The following is a 22,085-nucleotide window of genomic DNA, read 5'->3' on the forward strand; positions in this document are numbered from 1 at the left end:
TAGGAGTACATAATGTCCACGCACTGTACAGAAAAGCAGACACATGCTAATGGATTTTGGAAACAGATAAAGTCACGAAAAGATATTTCAACTTTTGTCCACTCAAGTGAAAACAACTAAATGTCACCTTGAAGGCAGCATGGGTCTAATGTATGCCATCTCCCAGCGATAAGTGATCCCCGGCTCATCAGTCGTTAACGCATTAAGCTATCAATGACAGTTCCATATCAAACCCTGCTATCTATTTATAGACAAATTCATCATTGTCACGGCTGGGATCATTAGAGCCGTGCCCTGTTGGCCAATTCACAGCTTTTAATGGCATAACAAAGTTAGTGCATCATGGCTGCACACACTAACACTGAACAGCAGGGATGGAGGCCGAGGTATAAGAGCTTTCTTAATTAATCACTGTGTACTCATGAATTTCTCAGCAGCAACTCGCTGCCAGCTACAGTTTGTACTATACAAAATGGCATAATGGCTCGCTATTATGTTCTTCCCTGGACCGCTTGGTCTGGTTGATCCTGCTGAATGCTGTTTCAGGTCCGGAAGACTCCTCGAAGGACAAGCAGAAGGAGGAAGAGGGGAGGAGAAAAAGAAAAGCGGGGATGTGTTTCTGTCAGATGTGTTTCCTCTCTTTAACACTGCTCTCTGTCGCTCATGCCCCCAGGCTAGGCTCACATCCTGGGTAAAGGAGACTCCCGGCTCCTGGTTCAGTGAATTCAAACGTGGTAAACTGGTAAGCCAGACTCCTGACAGAAGTCCTTTTCCCTTTCCTGAACGCCTCTTATATTTTACAGAGCAAAATGGCAAAATGGCCCAAAGACTCGCCAGGCACATGGTATAGTCACTACAAGAGAGGTTCCCTGGTAAGTGGCCCTGCCTGCGGTCCCCAGAGTCCTGGTTCCGGCCGGGGCTCTGTGTTCCTGAGGCTCTGCATGGTTCTGGTTCTGCTCTACAAAGTACGTTCTCCTGCTTGTTGGTTGTTACTTCATCGTGGTGCATGACTCCAAACAAGTTGCTATCACCTGCAGTCAGACAATAAGAGGTAGGTGATGCTCTCACGACGAAATGAAGGAGAGGTTTGTGGAGTATAAAGGTAATATTTGGCATTTAATGGAGTTTAACAAATGTAAAACCTACTGTTTAAATGTATTGACTACTCTGGCACACCTCTGCTACATTCAGAGAGCATCTCCTCGTGACTGCGTGCCTCGACCCGTGACTCAACAAGTGATATCCATGCTAAGTCGATTTGAAAACACCTGAGAGGGACACTTCTCTCCTTTACACATCTTGTTTTTTTGATGCCTTAGCAGATCATCCATACTCCACGTGGGGGGGGGGGGTTAGTGTCACTCCCTCCCTGCTGCAGCCAATCAGCTGCACTCACATTCTCAGGGTCTCTCTTAAACACTACTTATATCTGGCGGAGCAGCTCTGAGTCAAACAGGTCAGGCACTCAGTCACCACCCAGGGGCTTCTGGGTATTCAGTCACTGTTGACTTGCGCCTGTGACGATAAAGAGGTAATGTTTCCCTGGCGATGTTGGGCTGGATCCACACGCTGCACCTTGGTGGGGGGGGGGTGAGTGGCGGGGTAGGTCAGAAATGCATGAGACTACCCGGCCGCTCTGAGGAAGAAGAGCAGCGGCACTTTGTTGAGCCACATACCGACATTCACAGACATATTGCAAGAAGTCCTCATTGTTTATATCTAGTGATTCATTAGCTAATTAAATCAACATTTGGCTCAACAGTTCTGATCTGAAATGTATTTATTTAGGATTGATGTCCTAACATATTGTTCAAACAGCAAAACCATAAAAAGGAAAGAAAAACAAGAAAGAAAACAAAATGACAAAATCTAATCAAGTCAAAATATAAACAAAGACAAGGCTACTACAATCACAACATAAACATTAAAGACACATATTTGGACATAACCACTATATGGCCACAGAGAGGCCAAGAACAAATACATGTTCAACGCAACAAATCAAAATAAATACAAACACAGTGTTTTGTACGTGTTACTTCATCAATAGCATGTACAGTGCACAGCAAAAGAAGAAGACAGCATCTTTGAATGAAGAGGATGATTATCTCCCTCTGTTCATGTCAAGAGTGTCGGTACTCTGGGTTTGTATATGCATGTGTGTGTGTGTGTGTGTGTGTGTATATGCGTGTGTGTGTGCGTGTGTGTGTGTGTGAACAACAAGTCAAGAAAGACGTCCAGACTCAGACGGTTTGCTGCTCGGCTGCATGGTGTGAACGCTGCATGTCCTCCACTCTCAGTCAGTCCTGTTTGTCTGAAAGGCGAAGCCACTTTGTGGACCTAATGGATTCCTGATGGTTGGTATGTAGATAGTCACATGTGGACATTTAGCTGAACCGTGACTGGTTCACAGTCCTCCGTCTTATCATTTATGATAACAAGCTAAGCTATGATAAGAGCTATAATCGGATTAGAGGATAATATGTCTTTCCTTTATCATGTAAAAATGTAGGTTAATTACAAGGCAATTAGCAAATCATTACTGCAACATATTCCCTATTAAGATAAGTACATTTGAATGCACTTACCATCATTTACTGATATTGGATACATATTTTTCATAATTACAAATGAACATTTAAATGAGGAGTTTAGTTATGCTTCTAGCATCAGCATTTCAGAAAAAGGACTGTTTTTCACTATCATCTTTACCCTAGAGACTTTTTCCCATTTTTACAAAATGACCTACGGTTGGGTCATTTTTTATATTTTTTATTGTTAACAAATCCACATAAAAAGAGCAAAACCACTAATGAGGTAATTATACTAACAGAGCTCCATTAGATGCACCGGCTGACATTAACATGAACAAGGGCACTGTGGGTAATTTAAAATCAATCCTAAATACTGTACACCAGTAGAGCCATTCTGCAGGTGGAAATATTCTCCAACAAAGTCACCTTTTATACCTGTTTCCACATTTGCTTTAAAGTGAATAAATCAGCCCGTTTTAAATGATAGGGATATTTTACATTACATTTTGTATGGACTATACCATGTCATTTGTCTCTACATGCTGCCGTATACTGTAGGTTCTTCTATTTTAGTTTAGTTAGTGTACCATTTGACTTTCTCTCTTCATTTAGCGGTATTTATTTCTGTCTTTCTGAATATCCCCACTGAGAATAAATTAAGATGTATCTTTTTTTATATTTGCAACCTGCTTTTAAAGATTTAAATCTTAAAAAAGGATTAATAGAGCTTAAAGCTGAGTGTAAAACCAGGGTAGGTATGTCGTAAAGTATGGGATTTGTTGACAATAATAATAATAATTTAATATATTAAGCTCATCCTCTTATGATCAGATAACATTAGATTGTTTAGATTAGACACCAAAGCACATTCATAGTATGTGTAAACGTACCTGGCAATACACTTAATTCTTATTCTGACAAAAAATCTCATTCTGTTAGTTCTGTCTGTGCGCTCCCAGAACATGGTAGTATATTAACTCTATCACGTCCTTTTCTAACACTTATCAATAAGAAATACGTCCTATAAATCCAAACACAGCAGTAAAACAGGAATACTAATTACTAGTCATAAATGTAATCAAAATGGCTCCCAAAGGACAGAAACAGTGCACAGCGCAGACATGATGGTGTGTTCAATGAATCTTTATAACACCCCTCAGTTCCTCACACTGGTCCCTTCTCTTGGTGTTACCTTTTCCGATGCTCAACGCCATCTGGTTTCCTCTCCGCAGCTCTCCTACGTGGATGCCGAGGGTAGCCCCGTCAGCGTGGTCCAGATGACCTTCATGCGGCTGCTGAGCGCGGCTGCCAGACAGAACATGACGTACAACTGCTACCAGTCGGTGGCCTGGCATGACCAGGAGCAGGACGGCTACGACAAGGCCATCCGCTTCCTGGGCTCCAACGACGAGGAGATGTCTTACGATAACAACCCCTACATCCGTGCAGTGGTCGACGGCTGTGCGGTAAGTCAAACAGAGAGGGGGGATCCTTTGATAATTATGTTTCTGTTGTCTTTGATGAGGCTCAGTCAAAAAGAGTGTGTGATCTTCTTTATTCTGAAGAAATGATTACTCCTCACTAACTCTGGCTCCTGCTGTGTTCTTCTCTCTTCCACAGTTGAAAAAGGGTTATGAAAAGACAGTTATTGAGATCAACACGCCAAAGGTGGAACAGGTGCCATTTGTGGACATTATGTTCAACGACTTTGGCGGCTCCGCGCAGAAGTTTGGATTTGAAGTGGGCCCCGTCTGTTTCATCGGCTAAGACTGTTTACTGAACAAATGGAGAAAAAAAAGCATATATTTGTTTTCTCAGAGAAAAAAAAAAAAACAATTGAAAAAGAATAGGACAATTCTATTTGTAAAAAAGTAACTTTTTTTTCCATAAAGCAACAAGTATGAGTAAAAATGAAATCAAGTGAAATTCTATAGGAATAGAGGAAACTAACCTTGAAACCTCAGTGTGCCTTCTCCATCACATGCACGTTTTGAAACTGGATGTCAGATCCTGCCTTCTACACAAACAACCCTAGCCCCATGCCACCATTCTCCATTTAGATGTAGACATGGAAGGCGACCCTGAGAGCTCCAACCGTTCCAGACGCTCGCTGCATTTGCCACGGACTCCATCTGATTTGGCTCTTTGTTTTCCTTTCAGTTGTGATCTCATGTTTTCCCGCCTCTCCCCGGCTTATTCCACTTTGTTGTTTTGTTCGCTCATTCTCTACGGGAGCTTTGTTTGTGCATAATTCTCTCCCCATTCCCTTGGAATGGACCATATATATATAAATATATATAAATAATGTGTATGTTTGTAAGTACATTCTGTATATTTTTCATGGTAATTTGTATTGCCTCTGGCTTCAAAACATGCATGTGACCTTTGACTTGTGAGGTAGGATACGATGGATACAGGGGTTAATGGTAGCAATATATCAAAAGTGAGGAAATTCGACTTGTAAATGAAAAAACCTCAAAAGAAACAAATTGGGAAGCCCTCTCTTGTTGCGGTTGTGGAGCACAGCTTGTTGTAATTTAAGAACAGAATGGAAATAAAAGACGAAAACAAGCTCTGTGATATTATGTGATTTGCATAACGAACGACCACACAAAATACATTCCTCCTTTTGTGCCCTCTGAACAGCTTGGTGGTTAATATTATTAACTTAATAAACAGCTTCTATTTTTTCTTTTCTTCAAATACACATCTATCTGACTATGCAATGGGAAGTGATGTCACATGAAATGAAAACACAAAGAAATCAAATCCTAGGTGCTATTTTCTCTCTTCTGTGGTGCTATGTGTTTTTCTAATTTGTATTGTTTGAATGAAAGAAAATGTGTGGTGATAATATCCCCCCGCCAGCAGCCCCCTTGACTCTTTACCACCACATCCGACTTTGCTGCATCTATTTACTTGTTTTTCTTCAAATGTTCTGCAGTGGTGTTTGCATGCCATTTCTCTACACATCCACTCACAGATCAGCGCAGCATGCCGGCGTGTGTTGCCTCCTGCTTCAGCGGACCGCACACACTTGTACAAATGTTGGAATTACGAGAGGAAAGATGGTGCTGTTGGCTTTGCATATCATTGCTCTAAGAAGCTGCATCATGGCTCTAGGTGTTGGATCATCTGTGCCGCATCAAACTGATGGAGTTGAGAAGTGGACATGTTGTGATTGGGCCAAAGCATCCAAAAAGGGATGAGTTTTGTTTGGTGTATGAAACCCTAAACGCTTCCACCAAAGGTTTTCAGGTATATTAATATAGCTTTAAGGGCCATGGTGGCTTGAATTCTTTTTTTTTAATGGGAAACAACTTGAAAAGTATTTTTTCTCACAGTAGAAGCAGGTCATCAGATGAAAGCGTTGGCTCATGCAGCATCAAAGATTGCTTGTTGGTCTTTTGTTTTTGCCCTTATTGTAATTATGCTCTTTGTTTGAACTATGCACTCTATGCTTATGACCACTAGTATCTACCACAGAATGTTACCGCTCTTCATACATAGGTTTTCTTTTTTAAAAATCTTTAAATATGTGACTTGAACCATTTCTGTTAAGATAACTCAGTATGCTTGTAGATCTTTGGCTTTATTTTTCATTGTGATGCGGTACACCCAAATTTAACACTTTCCTCTCAAAAAGAAAAAGGAGAAACAACATTTTTGTAAATGTCCAGAACCAGCAGTGATGCTGCCATTGTTTTTGTTTCCTTTCATTTTGTAGATTTCCGTTTGTCTGTTTGTTTGTTTTTCACAGTCTTTGTCAAACCTGTGTAAGGATAAAAGGATAGAAGTTATATTGGTTTTTATGTCAATAAATTCAAGTTTACTGTGGCCATCCACTCTTGTATGTCTTTTGAAGCATTAAAACCTCTGTATGCATGAAATTGTAAAGTTTTTTCTCTTGCTGTTATCATTTTGTAGTGACATGATCTCTAGTCCATATTTGATTCATCATGAAACATCCCTTTTCTAATGGTACGGATGAATAAAAGGTCATGTCCACAATTGTGAAGTTGAGGGAAAATTATGAACTTGTAACTCTACCAAAGCCAATGTTCTATTGTAGTATATTTATTGTATTATTTAAAATAAATGTTAAATGATACCATAGCATAAGATGCTTTTTACATGCACACAGGACAACTAAAGTGTTGTCAAATAAGTATACTACATGCTATTACACACAACATGTTAATGGGTCCTTTACGGATGCATTTGGCGACATAAACATAATTTATATATATATATATATATAAATATAGTATTTATGTTAACAACCTCTTAGGTGTGAGAGAATGTAAGTTGAATATGCTAAATGAATGATTGGTCTCTTTAAGATGCATAACAGGTAAGGCCTTATTAATTACACTGTCATGTATGTTTCCAAAGTGTCAAACAACTTGCTCCACAGATGCTCCAAAAGGAAAAAGATCTAAGGCTGCACCTCATGATCAGACACGCTGTCATCGAGGATTGTTCTCCGCTGATGCCTCCTTCAAAGAACATCCCTGCCTCTGCGTCTTTGGACAGCTAACACTTGAAGCTCATTTTTCTGCACTCTTTGCATTATAATAATCCAGGAAATATATATGTAACACTATGTATTTTGTGCAAACCTTTCTCGGTGATCATTAAAAAGAGATTCCTGTTTTTGGCCCCTCATTTCAATAATCTGTAATCTTTAGGCTTTGATCAACTATTTGGTGGTGAAGATGACTTGCAGCACTTCTGCTGTCTCATTAGCAGAACAACCTCTCACAGCGCACATTAAGCCGAGCACAGCAAAACAAAAAAAGTTGTTGTACATGATACCATGATCAATATTTAATGCCGTGTTTCCCGGATGGATTTGATGCATGGATTCTACTGAGGCAGCATCCTGGGTGAGAAACCAAAGCGAAAAAGTGAATCCCCTATCTAAGCACAGAACTACTTACAATGCAGGGGTGATAAGTGGGGCATCAAAGTAGGTTGAGGATGGGAAGAAGGAAAAGCATGGTGGGGATTTCGCTACCTGGCAACAGGTGATGTGTCAAAAGACTACAACAGCACCCAAGTGTAATAAGTATGTAAAAAATGTTACAAGAGCAGATTCAAATGTGAGAAGAATAGGTCACCATGGGACATCATGCAAATGTAATAAGAGAAAAACTGCTTTCGGAAAATATAAAGTGGAGGAAAGATATCAAAAGAACACTGAAGTGTTCCAACTGAGCTCCTCAAGGATACACTTGGAGGTACTCAGATCTGTAGCTAAGGAAAAGCACAGAAGTATTATCACCAACATTTAGTCAAAGTATCAAAAGTAAAAGTACTTGTTTTACAGAACAGCTCCTTTCAAAGTGTTATTATAGAATCATACATCCTTCTTTAACTAACACATTAAGAACATTTATGTCTATTAACACAATATTTCTCTCTAAAATTAAATGAAGTAGCATTAGATAAAAACAATGGTGCGTGTTTCACTTTCCTTCACTCTCTCTAAGTGCTAGAATATGTTTTATAGATATGCAAATGAATGATTGAACAATTTATATTTTGACTTCACCCTACGAGGCTCTCTGTGGGTGCTCAGAGGACTCTTCAATTCTCCGGCTGCTTGATGGCCGTCGTTCTAGCAAGAAAAGCATCCTCAAAGACTGAAAGACACCATCACCACTGTGATTCAAAAACTGGTTGCATGAGCCTGTTATGGTTATTTATATGGTGGATCTGTAAGCTTTTAACTTTTCATTTTAGCATTAATGTGAAAAATCTAAATCTCGTAAAAATGTTGATTGCAATTGTATTTATATATTGATTACGTTTTTCTTTTATAATCCTGTTTTCGATGCTTCGATATGATGATATTTGTTGCAATTTGCTTTTATGTCTTTGACTTAAGGATAAGCTGAAATTCCAGACTTTTCCAGAAGGCGTTGAATATGTGTGTGACGACGGGAATAAAGTCAACTCTTGGCCATTTATTTGTATAAATGTAAAAGTGGGCTTACAGTATAATGGCTTGAAAACCCCTTTGAAGTACATTTTGTATTTTATTTCTGTTTTTTTAAATGACCAAAAACAGAGGTCCCCACTTGGTAGGAATATTGTGATGGTCCTTTGTAGGTAATATAGGTGTGTGTGTGTGTGTGTGTGTGTGTGTGTGTGTGTGTGTGTGTGTGTGTGTGTGTGTGTGTGTGTGTGTGTGTGTGTGTGTGTGTGTGTGTGTACAGTTATGTGTGTGTGTACAGTTGTGTGTGTGTGTACAGATTTGTGTGTGTACAGTTGCGTGTGTGTACCTTCTTTAAGTTTGGTTTTGGGCATTCATTTATGTATTGTTTATATGTTTTTCAAATATAGGTAAATGAGAAAAAAATACTTGAAAAGCCCATCCAAAATGAGTCTTTACTGTTAATTACTTTCACAAAGAACAACAGCTTTGTGAAGTTAAATTAAGATCAGATATCGTTGACTAAACAAAAGAAAATGTCGATTAATAGATTCTGTAACACAGTCAGTCAGCAGAGTTCTTTTAAAATAAATGATGAATCAAGCATATTTTAAGCGGACTCAAATAAATTAAAATAGCAGCTCGTCTGGTTGCAACATAAAAGTGAATATTGTTTGGAATATTGGTGCCATGGATTTATTGTCATGTCAATTCCATTTTGAGGATGGGATGATCCAAAAATATGACAGTAAAAATGTCTTTGTGGGATTCATTATTGTGGTAGCAAACTGTTCCCAGCTGCTTTTATATACTTCAATTTAATAACCAATCTTGGTTCTCACATTCTTTGATTACTTTTAAAGCTACAAAATATATTAAGTATTCAGTGACACCGTTTATACAGTACATTCAAGTTTAATTATTAAATGTTAAGGAGTGCTGTTAATGTGTGGTCTGGGAAGAGCTTACAGGGTCGAGCTGCAGACGTTAGAATGGAAATTTGGGACGGAGCCCCGTGCTAATGTGTAATTGCTTTGAGCCCGTGGATCTTCAGCTAACAGAGCCCATTCATAGCCGGGCCCGGCACCACTGACCTACTTACATATGAATCAGATAGCTGAGAGGAACACGATAGTGTTATAACACAGGGACTGTCATATTTGGATATTAATACCAGGCTTTTCCTCGCTAATAGACTCTGACATTGAAGAGAGGCTGTAGTTCAAGATGTACGGTTCTCTAATGTGATTAGGGGCTGGCCACCCAAGCATTACACACTTCTGGGCTTGCATGCTGTTGTATTAAGCTGATAGTGTGAGCTTCATCATCATTATTTAACATTAAAGTAACAAATATATATTAAGCCTTATTCCTGTGTCAATTCTACTTTATTTTGTATCATGCTAAGTCAACTCCATCTTGTTTTTTTTAATCATGTTTTTTTACTGCCACAGTAAGCCTAATTTGGCGTACATTTCTTATGAAAAACTCAATAAAAAAGCATTTTAAAAGATTGATAATCACCGCAACCATAAGGGCATTGGCTAGACAATCACAAATGTAAACAAAATACATCAGGCTATTGGATCCAATAGTATTTGAGGTTAGCTGGACAGACCGATAACGTTTTATCTCCTCACTGTGGCCAGCTAGTTATGTACAGCAATTGTCATACATTTAACAAGGCTGGCATTTTTATTTTTAGATGTGTTGCTTGCAGTCCCTTGGGGTTTGGGTTGTGCTGTATAATGTGTTTTTTATAAATGTTTTCATGCTGTGTGCTATCACTCTTTTGATCATTAGTTGTGTAGCACTTGAAAACTGCTCGTTTGAAACATTTGATATGAATAAAGTATCTTATTGTTTTGTATTATATTATAATTCCTCAAAAGATAACAAATAGATTGTTAGCAGGTATCATCTCAGGTTGCCATCTGAATTTCCATCAAGAAGTGAAGGCGCACCTTGTGAAGCAGATTGTAATTGAACACACCTGATGGATGCAGAGTAGAGCATCACAGCCATCCACCACCTTGTGTCTACTATAATCAGTCAAATGAATCTACTGTAACCTCACACTCTGAAGACACAAGCAGGGCCGCCCCTGGCCAACTTGGGGCCCCAAGCGACATTGTGAGATGAGGCCCCCCCCCCCCCCCCCCCCCCCCCCCCAACCGACAGGAGTGAAAAAAATTGTTTGGAAACAAAGTAGGCTACTTTGCAAATATAATTCCTGTTTATTATTATTATCAACACAGTTACTTTGTATACAGTGAGGTAAATGGTAAATGTGCATTTATGTCGTTCAGTGTGCGTTTACAGGTTAATACGTCTGCATTTCCTGCCAAATACTAGCCTCAAAAAGATTAAAATATAATTAAGGCAAATAAACTACTTCTACTAATAATAATAATCATAATCAATTCAATAATATAAATACTATATTATTTCATTATAATATAGTTGTAATATAGTATAAGACAAAACATGCTTATGACATGCTCAAAAACTGATATTTCTTAAATCTGTATTCAAACGTAGTTCCCTCTGTCAGCAATGTATCAACAACTACACACACATTTCTCTCAGTATTTCTCTGTGTTGTGGTTGACATGACGATGACTGTTACGGCCTGTCCACACAGCGGCTTTGGAAAAAGCTTGCCGGCGGGCGTGTCTGAAGCTCGACCAACAACCAATCACATGAATCTCCCGCCCCGGACACACAAGCAGCGGTTTGATTGGCTAGAGCTTGTACTGGCATATTATTTGATTGGCTGACGCTTCCACCGAAAGCTTCAGAAGCTTCAAAAGTTGAACATTGCTCAACTTTTGCAGCCTGAAACGCCAGGAAAGCTCCGCTCTGCTTCCCACAATGCAGTTCGGCGAAAAGTGACGTCACCCCATTAAAAGTGAATGGGCAGAAGCTTCCAACGCCGCTGTGTGGACGGGCCGTTAGGAGTTAAGGGGAGAGGCTGAGCATCACCATGAAATGTGCAAATTGACATAAAAATGAATAAAAGGGGAAAAAATGCTCCATGTTTTTTAGGCTGTAAACTTGAACTGTTATGTAAGCCAACTAGACAGACAGTGTATCACTCTTCCTCCTGTACATTAGCAGATAAAAGGCATAACATACTTGAATGAATGGTAAATAAAGAATGCTGGAAATAACTGCATCACCATTAGCCTATATGCTATGCAGAGACTGCCTTCTTCATGTCGTGAATTGCAGCTGATGTTTTAATATGGCAATTGGCAATTTGACTTGTACAACATTCACAAGTTGTACATTTGACTCATACAATAACCCACCTTCGAGTGATGCTTTAGTTTCTTCATGTTTTGTTTTTTTTCCCTCTTGCTTGCTCCGGACTGAAACTGTCTTTTCACCGACATCTCTTCACCTCCGTGGCCGTATCAAAGCCGTGATTGGTCAGATGTCGATTCATTGCAACGGTGTCGGGTTACAGACGTGCTCCCCTTGTCACCTCTCACTCTCACTCTCGCAGGGGGTGCACGGAGAACTGCACACAGCAGCTGAGGCCCTCTGGGCGGGGCCCCCTGCGCAAGGCGGGGCCCCATGCAGCCTGCGTGATTGGCCTCTAGGGAGGGGCGGCCCTGGACACAAGACTGCACTATTAACATTAATTTAAAACCTTTTTAAAAAAAAGAAACATTTCAGCCTGAAGCCATGTTGAGTGTGCTGTAATGAAGGACTCCGCCCACAGCTCACAGCTGCAGGCCCTCAGTCATTAGCTCATCCAATTAGATGATGCCAAAGTTAAAAAGAGAGGCAGAAATCTGCCACAACCTCACACCACATCATGAGCAAACACACAATGCTATCAAATTACTAGCACCCTTTAAAATAAAAGACAACGTTTATTTGAAAGCCATATTTAAATATGACGAGGAAAAATAATCAACCAAACACTGTGATTAACACAGAATAATCCAAGGAAATATCCAAGAAGTGCACTCAGAGATGGAAAGCATACTTGCAGGAAACAAGTAGGGAAATTGCTTCTTGGATCTCAAGATTAAAAGGAGACTTTGATTATTATGAGCATTTCTTCAAAAGTACATTTTGCCAAAGCCCCATGCTGCTCTCCACAAGTGTTTCAAGCTGATTAAACTCATTCTTACATGGTGAACCCATGCTTGGTAAAGATACCAACCTCAAACACTTAAAACCAAATGCATTTTGCTGTCATTAAAATCTTAAAAAGGTGTCCGATTACCGGCAGTCAATCAGGGCTGCCTGGGCCCGCCCACTACATACACAATTACTCAGAGGTATTTTAAAGTGGACCTATCATGCTATATTTGAATAATATATTGTAGGGCCATACCTATATAAAACATGTCTGCAAAGTTTTTTTTCAAAATACCAAACAGATCATGCATTTTAGCCATGCCTCATTTCGCTCTATTTGCTCTTTTTTAGCCCTGATTTTGCAGGGTCTGAATCTGTGAGAAGTCAGGCCTGGCATAGGTACTACAGTGTCTCCAACGCTTTCGAACGGCAATGGCCGTGGCTGTCTCCTCCTGATAGGTGGAGAGTTGCCCATATAGGCGGAGCTCCTCGTTTCTGACGTCAGAGATATTTCAATTCTGTATCAGTCTGTATCAGATCCGTTGCAGCCCCGTTTTTAGAGATTTGGGTATGGAGGAAAAGAGAGAGGGTTGTGTTTTCTGACACTTGGTGAGTTCCCTGACACACCGGGGACACATATTCATGTATAAAAGACGTACAAATGTGCATTTGGCATCATAGGTCCCCTTTAAGTTAGCTGTTAAATACACATCTGATTGGCATATATGTGTGGCCTCCCTGTGTGGGAGTGCCGAGGCCTCAGTGACAGTCCTCGGATTTCTTTGGGGGAAATGCATTAAAAGTAAAGTGTTTAATCTCATCTCAAACATTAATTACGTTTATTAACCGCAGCTGTGTCTGTTCAGTAATTCCACAAGCTTGCATTCATTCAATTTGAAGCGTTGGATAACAAATGTAATTAATTAAACACTGATGTCTGTTTTTTTAATGTGATTAAAAAGATTAATAAGGAATAGATCATAAGATAATTTATTTTGGGAGGAGTAGATACGAGACATAAGAGCAGAAGGGAAAGGAATGAAAGGAAGACTAGAAGGGGAAGAAAAAGGGAAAGCGGTGATGGGGAAGCCAGGGAAATGTTTGATGTGTAAATACTGTACATCACTCACAGCCGGTGATGTTTTCCCCGTAGAAATGCAGGTAAATAACACATGAGTTTGGTTCATATTTAGAATAATATTCAAATAAGTGTCAGCAGACATTATTAGCATGCAGAGATTGAATTAGTCTCGTTGTGCTGCCATTCCTCCGAGCTATTGTCATGAGGGTTACAAACTATTGTTGTTGCAGTCCCACAGAAGATTTTCAGATAGCTCCAGAATACAAAATGTACAAAAAAGTTAAAAAGATTCAAGTTTACCATATTAACATACAGAACACAGTGTGAATGAGATCTTAACTTGCAAAATAGCTTTGAGGAATAACTCTGAGCATTGAATCGATGAATTATGTGCCAAGAAGGAATATAACAATATGACTTTGAACCTCCTCTCAGCGGGAGAAGCTTTGTCCAGCTCATGTAGAACTTAGCACTTGATTTAATTAGATCATCTTGTTTCATGGCCAGAAGGAAGAGCATATGGTCCTGCACTTTCCTCCCCCCCTTCACTCGCATACAGTAGCTCTGTTCTATTTTCAGGATGCCGGAGTATCCGCTTTGAAGCCACGGTCCTCTCCTCTTCACTTTGGTGGTCCCCTGTAGAGAGGGGGGGTCACACAGACCTGGTGCAGGAGCCAAGGACGGGCCCATATTAACAGCGTTAATTACTTCCACTAGACTCAGTGTGACCACAGCTTTTTCCCCAAACAAGGAAAAGGTAAATCATGCACTTAATTTACCCTGAGCTCACTTCTGATAATGGTTTGTTTATTTAAATTATTGTTCATCCTTACTTCTGCGCTAGAAGTGTGTGTGCAATGCTGCAATTCTAAAATTGAGCCTTCTAAATGTGTGATAAGGTGCATCAATCGGTGTCTGGGAAAAATATTAGTTATTTATCAAGGGTTTAACATTGAAAAACTTGATTGCACGCCCTGACAACATGCGCAAAAACCCAACAATGGATATCACATTTTGATTGAATATTGTAAATGGTTTTGGTGCACAAAAAGACATGACCTTACGTCCGACCTGCTGTGTCTAAAAGGGGAAGCTATCGTGGACTAATGACAATCTCTAATGTCCAGCAGGGGGCACATATTTTGGTTGCAAACAAAGAGAGAAAATGACCCTGGTTCTCACTTAAATTCAAATAACAATTTACAAGTTAGATTTTAGTCTCAATCGCTATTTTCAAGTCTTCTTCAATATTTTCTTCATTTTGTAAATGATCCTTGTGTTAGTTTAGAGCTAATTGTAACGATTTGGTCGTCTGAAAACGTATCTTTTAGTGTTTGGTTGTATTTGCCTCGATCCTCTTTTGTCAATACTGGTTGGAAAAAAACAAGAGGATGACAACCACAGCGCCAAACTTAAGGTATCAAAACTCCGCTGATTGATGGTTGACGTCACTGTTATGGTTGATTCTTTAAACCAGCGAGGTAAAAAAAGGCAAACGAAGGTAAAAATCCTCTTTGACAGAAAGAAGAACATTGAGGAAATTGTTTTTCAGGATTTTTAAATTACCTCTTTCTAATAAAACCACATAAGAACAAAGCATTTACAAGTCAACAGGCAAACTCGCATAACTTTTTACACCAGCACAGCACGTCTTCATTTATCTGGGCAGAAGAGACAGTACTTGCCTGCTGATAATGCTTGAAGGACATGAACTTGGATCATGATATTGAGTTGCAATCCCCGTGATCACAGAGCAAGGTTTGCTTGTGGAGTGGAAAGAGGAGATGGAGGTATTTTATGGTTTGACATTTGGAGACAAAAAGAAAAAGTAATATACTGAAGAGGTCTTACTAGGTCGATGAACACACACAAACAATATTGTTTGCTCTCAGGTTCAATTGAGGAATTCTTGGAGAGTTGGAAAGTTCTGTTAGCTGTCAACAAACCATTTGTTATGATATTTCTCTGAGTGTTGTTGTGGTTCTTCCACATTTTCTCCTCTCCTCACACATCTTTGCTGATGATAAGTTTATGACATGGGCAGTTGTTATTTGCATTAACTTATTATAAAGTAAATGGTGATTGCACAATGTAATAGCTTTAGAATAATGACAACATTGAGATTTAGATTGGTTCCTATAAGCCTCCCTAGAAAATGAAGGCTTCATTTATGGCACACAAAGGAGGCGAGGGTGAGCCCTCGAGTTCTGTCCATACTTATGAAGGTGATAAAATAATAACACAGAGGCTCAATAGTCTGAATCAAGACTGCAAACTCGTTATTGCTCCCACACTGTCAACAGCAGCGAATAACAGCTATCCGTTCTTAACTGTCACACAAAGCTCCAGGCAGACAGATCACTGCCTACCGGAGAGCACTGGGAAGCAACACAACAAAATAACTTGCGCTAGCTAAGGCTGTGCGCAATTCGCTCTTTAGTTGATTAGACATTGCTACTCTCGCTAGTGGGCACCCAACATTGTAGTTTGGCAAACCTATTATTAATATTCTTATTATTTACACATTTAAATGTAATTTATTCCTACTCAAATGAAAAAGCACTGTTAGCATCCATTAGCTACTCATGTCAGCTGCTAATGCTAATGTTTTCAAAAGGCTCTTTTTGCTGTATTTTTTTAGATAAAGATTGCCTTACTTACGTTAGACTATAGCTGAAGCCAATTAGTCCTTAGGAATATACCCAACTGGAATGATAGACAACTTGAGTAATGTTAGGTGTGGACACTGATTGATGCCACTTTAATGGATTTTAGAGGTGGAAAGCCCACATGGACAGCTTCAACCTTGCAAAATTGTTCCTCATGGAATGAGTGCACGGTGCTGTGATGCAGCTCAAGGATTAAGCCAAAGTTTGTAGGAACAATAAAAACAAGTTGGACTCATTATGGATCTATTATTTTAAATCTTAATTGTGCATAATGATCTGCAATGTATTAGACCAATCAGTATTGAATAATGGTTATATTTACTTAGTTTAAGCAGAATATGAATTAGACATTACTTTAAGAAATGAACTATACACATGGTCTTAGTTATGAGTTTGCTCAAACTCTAATGCATTGTGCAATAGATTCAAGTCAAAATAGTATTTTTTGAATTGTTAGCCCTTTTAAAAAATGTGACAAGATATTATTATGAATATATGTCAGTTTGATTCAGTCATCAGTTCTGAGAGACCACATCTCTCAGCTCTCGTTCAGCTTATGCCTAACAGAATCAGGTGATAACATAATTTCAAGGCAAAAGCTATCGGCAGCAGGGTCCCGCCGTCCTCTCCTGTGCTTTTATTTGCCATTAAATCATTGTGAAATGGCAAAATAGATTCCAGGCTCGGTCATTTGCCAATGCAAATTCAGCCTCTAAAACATATGCATGAATTAGCATAGAAAGACTTGTACATGCATACCTCTGCATACTGATTACAAACGCTGGCTTTATATATTATAATGTGACGTATTTTGTTTTATGGTCTACAAACAGGAGTCCAAGGCCCTTCCCTGCAGCTCTCTGCAGCAGACTGAGACACTGACCTTAATAGCCACTAAAATAGCCACTGGTTGGCTCCTTGGACTGTCCTTGACCACATTCACTGCCTGAGATACTTCACTCTGTGTCATTCAAATGGCTTTTTAAATGATTTGTAATCCTGTTTCTATAATGCAGTGTGTGTCTGAAGTTTGCCCTTTCTATATTGTTCTTGTTTGTTGCCCCTGAGCCCTTGTAATGACTTCTAATACCTTATTTTTGTTGCTGTTTACATTTTGAGAGCACCAGGGAGCCTGCTCTCCAAAATTTGATTTTGTATTGATTAGAGTCCCCTGGAATCATCCACCTTCGCTGCATCCTGCCAAAAAAGATAGAATTTCAAAAAAGGGAATATTAAATTATGGAAGTGCGAATGTACCACCTGAGGTCACAGCACATGGAGGTAATTCATCACTGTCATTTCAACATCAACACCTCCCCATCAGGTCAAAAAGCTTCCTCTGATTAAACTTCAAGTGGAGACTCTGATGCCAAGGAGAGTCGAACCAGGGAGGCGTCTCTGGCCTGCAGGGAACTATTTTTGCAGCCTGCTAAGCAAGACAGATCTCTAACCAGTCCTATGAGAAACATTTAATTATAATGAGGTTATATCGCTCGCAGCAATTTCACATCCTTTTTCGGAATGAATTCTCCCTCCAAAAAAAGAAGCCTACAACCTTGTGAATAATTTAGTTTTGTCTTCATTCCTTTCTATTTTTTTCTTTATCCATTGGTCTATTATTAACTTAATATAGTATATAGAAATAGTTCAGTTAAATGAACACCTCTATCTCAACATATATGTATGATTATGCTTTATCATGTGTGATCCACATGCATATGCCTGTTCCTAAAACATTCAAATTGACCAAATATCATACATTTATGTTTATCTAAAATTCTGGTGTGACCTGGCCATTATTAATTGTATCTTTGCTTTTCATGCTGCGATATGTCAAAAATACCTGAAAAAGGCCTATAACTTGTGAAACTGGCAAACCATCACTCATGGGCATGGTGAAAAACACCAAAATATATTTCAAATACATTAAGTCACTGTTCTTTTTCTCCATGTATTAGATTGGACTACACTGTAACTTTCAATCTTGTAATTTATACCTGTCTTATTTTATGTTAGCTTGTTTTTATTTTCTATTCTTAAAGACAGTTGTAATGCTTTTTATAATGTGTTTCTCTTGCACTTTGTCTCAATGGTGTCAATATCTTATGGAAAGTTCTGCGAATGGCCTTGGTGCTGAGATGTGCTGTATAAATAAAGTTGCTCTCTCTGTCCAGAGATGTGGAGAATAACTAATTTAATGCTATTAGGTTGACACTGCTCACTGCTGTCACCAGGCGACTCCCCTGGTACCAGCAGGCACACACACACACACACACACACACACACACACACACACACACACACACACACACACACACACACACACACACACACACACACACACACACACACACACACACACACACACACACACACACACACACACACACACACACACACACACACACACACACCCCGTGAAGTGCCCTACATCTCGGACCGTTATCCCTCTTACTCCCAATCATCTTCACTACTTGTCTCACAGTGTCGCCATCCAAGAGTGAATCTATTAAACTCAAAATATTTCCTACAATATGACAAATATTAAAATAAGCTGTAAATGGTCCTCAACAAAAATACAAGCTCTCTTTAGTCTAAAATGTTGGAACTCAATGGTCTCCTTTCTACCTGTAGTTCTCCAGCAGCATGTCTCTGACCCCCCCTGATTAAGTCAAATTGATTCTGTCTCAGGGCTGACTCCGCATTACTTTTGTCTGTGCAAGGTGTCACAAACCATTACATAGAATGACAGCTGGATCAGGAAATGCCAAGCGCACGCTGCTAGAAGTACAACAAAGATGTTTCATCATCAAATCTGAGCTGGATCAAATCACTTGGCTGATGCATCTTTAATGGCGCCGAGGCAGGGATCAGGATGAATGAGGTTGTTAAGGAATAATCCACCCTCAGGTATTCTTACAGTGTTAGTTAGCATCTATCTGTGACACCTCTGTGATGAGTGTTTGTAGGGTGCTTCTAAAGGTGCAACCACTTTACCTCAACCACCTCGGAAATCTACTCAGTTTGTGATTCCTGTTCCCCTCGAGGCTTCTGAGAACCGCTAGAGAAGAATAATCTTTTTCAAAAGGTGGGAAAAAGAACATAAGAACATAGCAAGCGTGCCAATTAGTAGACGCATATTAGTGTGTCTATCAATGCCGACGATCAGCATCGAAAATGAAATGTGTCTTGCATGGGTATATTCTGGTCTTCTGTAGCTACTGCATCAAAATAAGTCAAAGTCAACTTTATTGTCAATCTTCCAGTTTGTGTGTACAGACAGAGAGATCGAAATACTGTTTCCCACAATCCTGAATAGAAAACCAATGTATATAAAACATAAAAATATGTGTGCAAATATGTATATATATACACAGTCAAAGACACATTTTTACATGTGCACACATTAACCTAAATAAAAACACAACAATCAATATATACAAATAAATCGTGTCTCTACTGGTCCTTATTGCATGTTTGAGTCCATTCATCCACTTTATCAAGGTCAACGAGGGAGCAGGTTAAACAGGAAGATGTCTGACTAGCTAGCTACGTTCTCCAGCTCCTCCTGAGGGAAACCAAGATATCCTCAAGCCAGATGCCAGGGCTTCATTGCAGTTGGACATGTGTGGAAAACCTCTGCACCTCTAAAGAAAGGTAGTCCAGTAGACAATTGATGTCAATGAAAAAGAGGAGCGTTCCTTCTTCCAGTTCCCCTTGGAAGTCTGACCTCTTTACCCTGTCTCTAAGGCGCACCACCCAAAGGAGACCAAGGGTGAGACTCAAGTAGAACAAGAAGTGGTACCTTCAGATTTTCCTTCAGGATCACCCCTCACCACAACATTCAGGCATTTCCAATGGAAATACACCAATCAACCTGTCGATCTCATGCCCCATCTCACCCTTGTTAAGGGCAACAAACGTACTCCCAATCAAAAGTCGTATTATTGCCTCAGAGCTGCTGACTCCAACCCCAAACACCTCACAAACTGTTCCTGGAGGTCACAGGTCGATGGAGCCAGAAGAAACACATCTTCTGCAAAGAGATACAATTCTCAGGTCCTGAAATGATCTGCCTCCTCCTGCACCCTGAGATTCTGTGTCCCTACAAATCACAACCGCCTCCATCTTTGAAGAACCAAACCCCCCACTGATAACATACTTGCAGTCCTGCTGATTCTAGAGACACAAACATTGATTGTTGGTGACGCCAGATGATGTCCATTGAGACTCGGTCTTAAAGAGGATTGTAGAGTGTCACAGTAGACTTTGCTTTTGGTGCATATTTCAGTTTTGTGTGCATTAGTAGATCTTTACACAATCTTAACTCAAATGTAATCCGCCAGCAGGTTAGTCTGGCCTTGTGGCTCAGGGAGTGTCATGTCATGTAAATGTACTCAGTAATTGACGGGAAAAACAAATATCAGGCGTCCAACAACAACATTGGCTCAAGTATACAAAGAACACAGTCAACAGCTGTTTTAAAAAAAGACATTATGGCCCAAAGCAGAAGCACACATGCTGTACAACATGACGCATTACATTAATAAAGGAAACATTATGCTGGGACAAGCTGTTTCATTTATGAATTTAAGGAGGTAAGGCACACCTACAACAGACAGTGTTTGAGTTAAACTCTTTACAGGTATTAACGGTGATAAGAAACACTCTTTGAGGTAGGGCACATTTTTCCATTAGCTGTCAGATACCAGATAATATCAATCTACTGAGTTTAGAGAGAAATAAGATAAAAGCACCTCAGAAATCAGCTTCAGATTCTTTTTTGTGCTAAATTGATTTTCTTTTTCCATGTTCATTTTTCTTCCAGTTCCATCTCCTTCTGTTCTATTAAATCTACCTGAATCTACAACCCTCTGAATCCTGCTTTATTCATTAAGGCATGTCTTCTTTTCACAAATAATTGCCTTTCTCAATTTATTTCTCTCTCTCTGACTCACTTGCTCGCACAGATATGAATATCTATCATTTCAGGTCTTGGTAAAAAGATATTCTAAAATATAAATCAAGAAGATAGATTTCTGCATTATTGCAAATACACACACATGCACTTCTTCGAGTTGTTGGAGTGTCAATTCTTTATGAGATAAAAGGATAAAAGTCTCACAAGCATATGCTTTTGCAAAACTAAATTAGGAATCCAGTTGGCGACTCGTTAGTCATAAAGTTGCACCAAAATCCAGACGCTTCTCCACGCCTCTAAACTCCTCCTTACCATTTGTTGTTGTGACTAAGCGTTCAGATCAGGTGTTTTTTCAGAGAAGGTGCAGCCGTGCCTGTCTGACATGGAGATGCTGCTCAGTGCCTGCACCGAAGAAACAGCTCTGACAGCCGGCTGTGATATCTCACTAACCACTTCAAAACACAGGCATCATTCCAGTGCATTTAATAGAGATGCAAAATAAGCTAGATAATATCTAAAGGGCCATTATGCAAGCTAAGGGTAAGCAGTTCTATTGAGGATATAATGTGATGTAGGGCATCTGAGGACCATTTGTGGGATTCCACCTGTCTAAGAATTGCTTGTTTCTGGGTTTTGCAAACAGTCTGGACACATAGCTTGGCATGTTTATTCACAGCTGTCAGGCCTCTTTGCATCCTGAGTCCATCTTCAGCAGAGGTATTAGTTATGAGGAGAGTGAAACCCTGCAGCAGTCGGGAGGGATCATTATGGGATGCCATGTCTCCTGCAGAGGCTGCTAGCAGACGGGACGGAATTAAACCCGGTTTGAGCTCCGAAAGTG

The 22,085-nt window shown here is 39.7% G+C and overlaps 1 protein-coding gene across 10 annotated transcripts in view; it reads left to right on the forward strand.

The window, feature by feature from the left end:
• The window catches only part of col5a1 (procollagen, type V, alpha 1), a 79,172-nt gene extending 72,748 nt beyond the window's left edge, over positions 1–6,424 (forward strand). For 9 of the 10 annotated variants that reach the window (XM_034239031.1, XM_034239034.1, XM_034239033.1 and 6 more), the window contains 3 exons: positions 674–742; positions 3,767–4,000; positions 4,155–6,424. In XM_034239031.1, the coding sequence (XP_034094922.1) occupies positions 674–742; positions 3,767–4,000; positions 4,155–4,301 (450 nt within the window). In that variant the 3' untranslated portion in view covers positions 4,302–6,424. Of the gene's footprint in view, positions 1–673; positions 743–803; positions 873–3,766; positions 4,001–4,154 lie in introns of all 10 variants that reach the window. The other variant, XM_034239032.1, reaches the window with a different exon arrangement.
• Positions 6,425–22,085: the final 15,661 nt, after the last annotated feature.

The sequence above is a fragment of the Gymnodraco acuticeps genome, unplaced genomic scaffold, assembly GCF_902827175.1.
Source record: "Gymnodraco acuticeps unplaced genomic scaffold, fGymAcu1.1, whole genome shotgun sequence".
In the NCBI taxonomy this organism is placed as follows: domain Eukaryota; kingdom Metazoa; phylum Chordata; class Actinopteri; order Perciformes; family Bathydraconidae; genus Gymnodraco; species Gymnodraco acuticeps.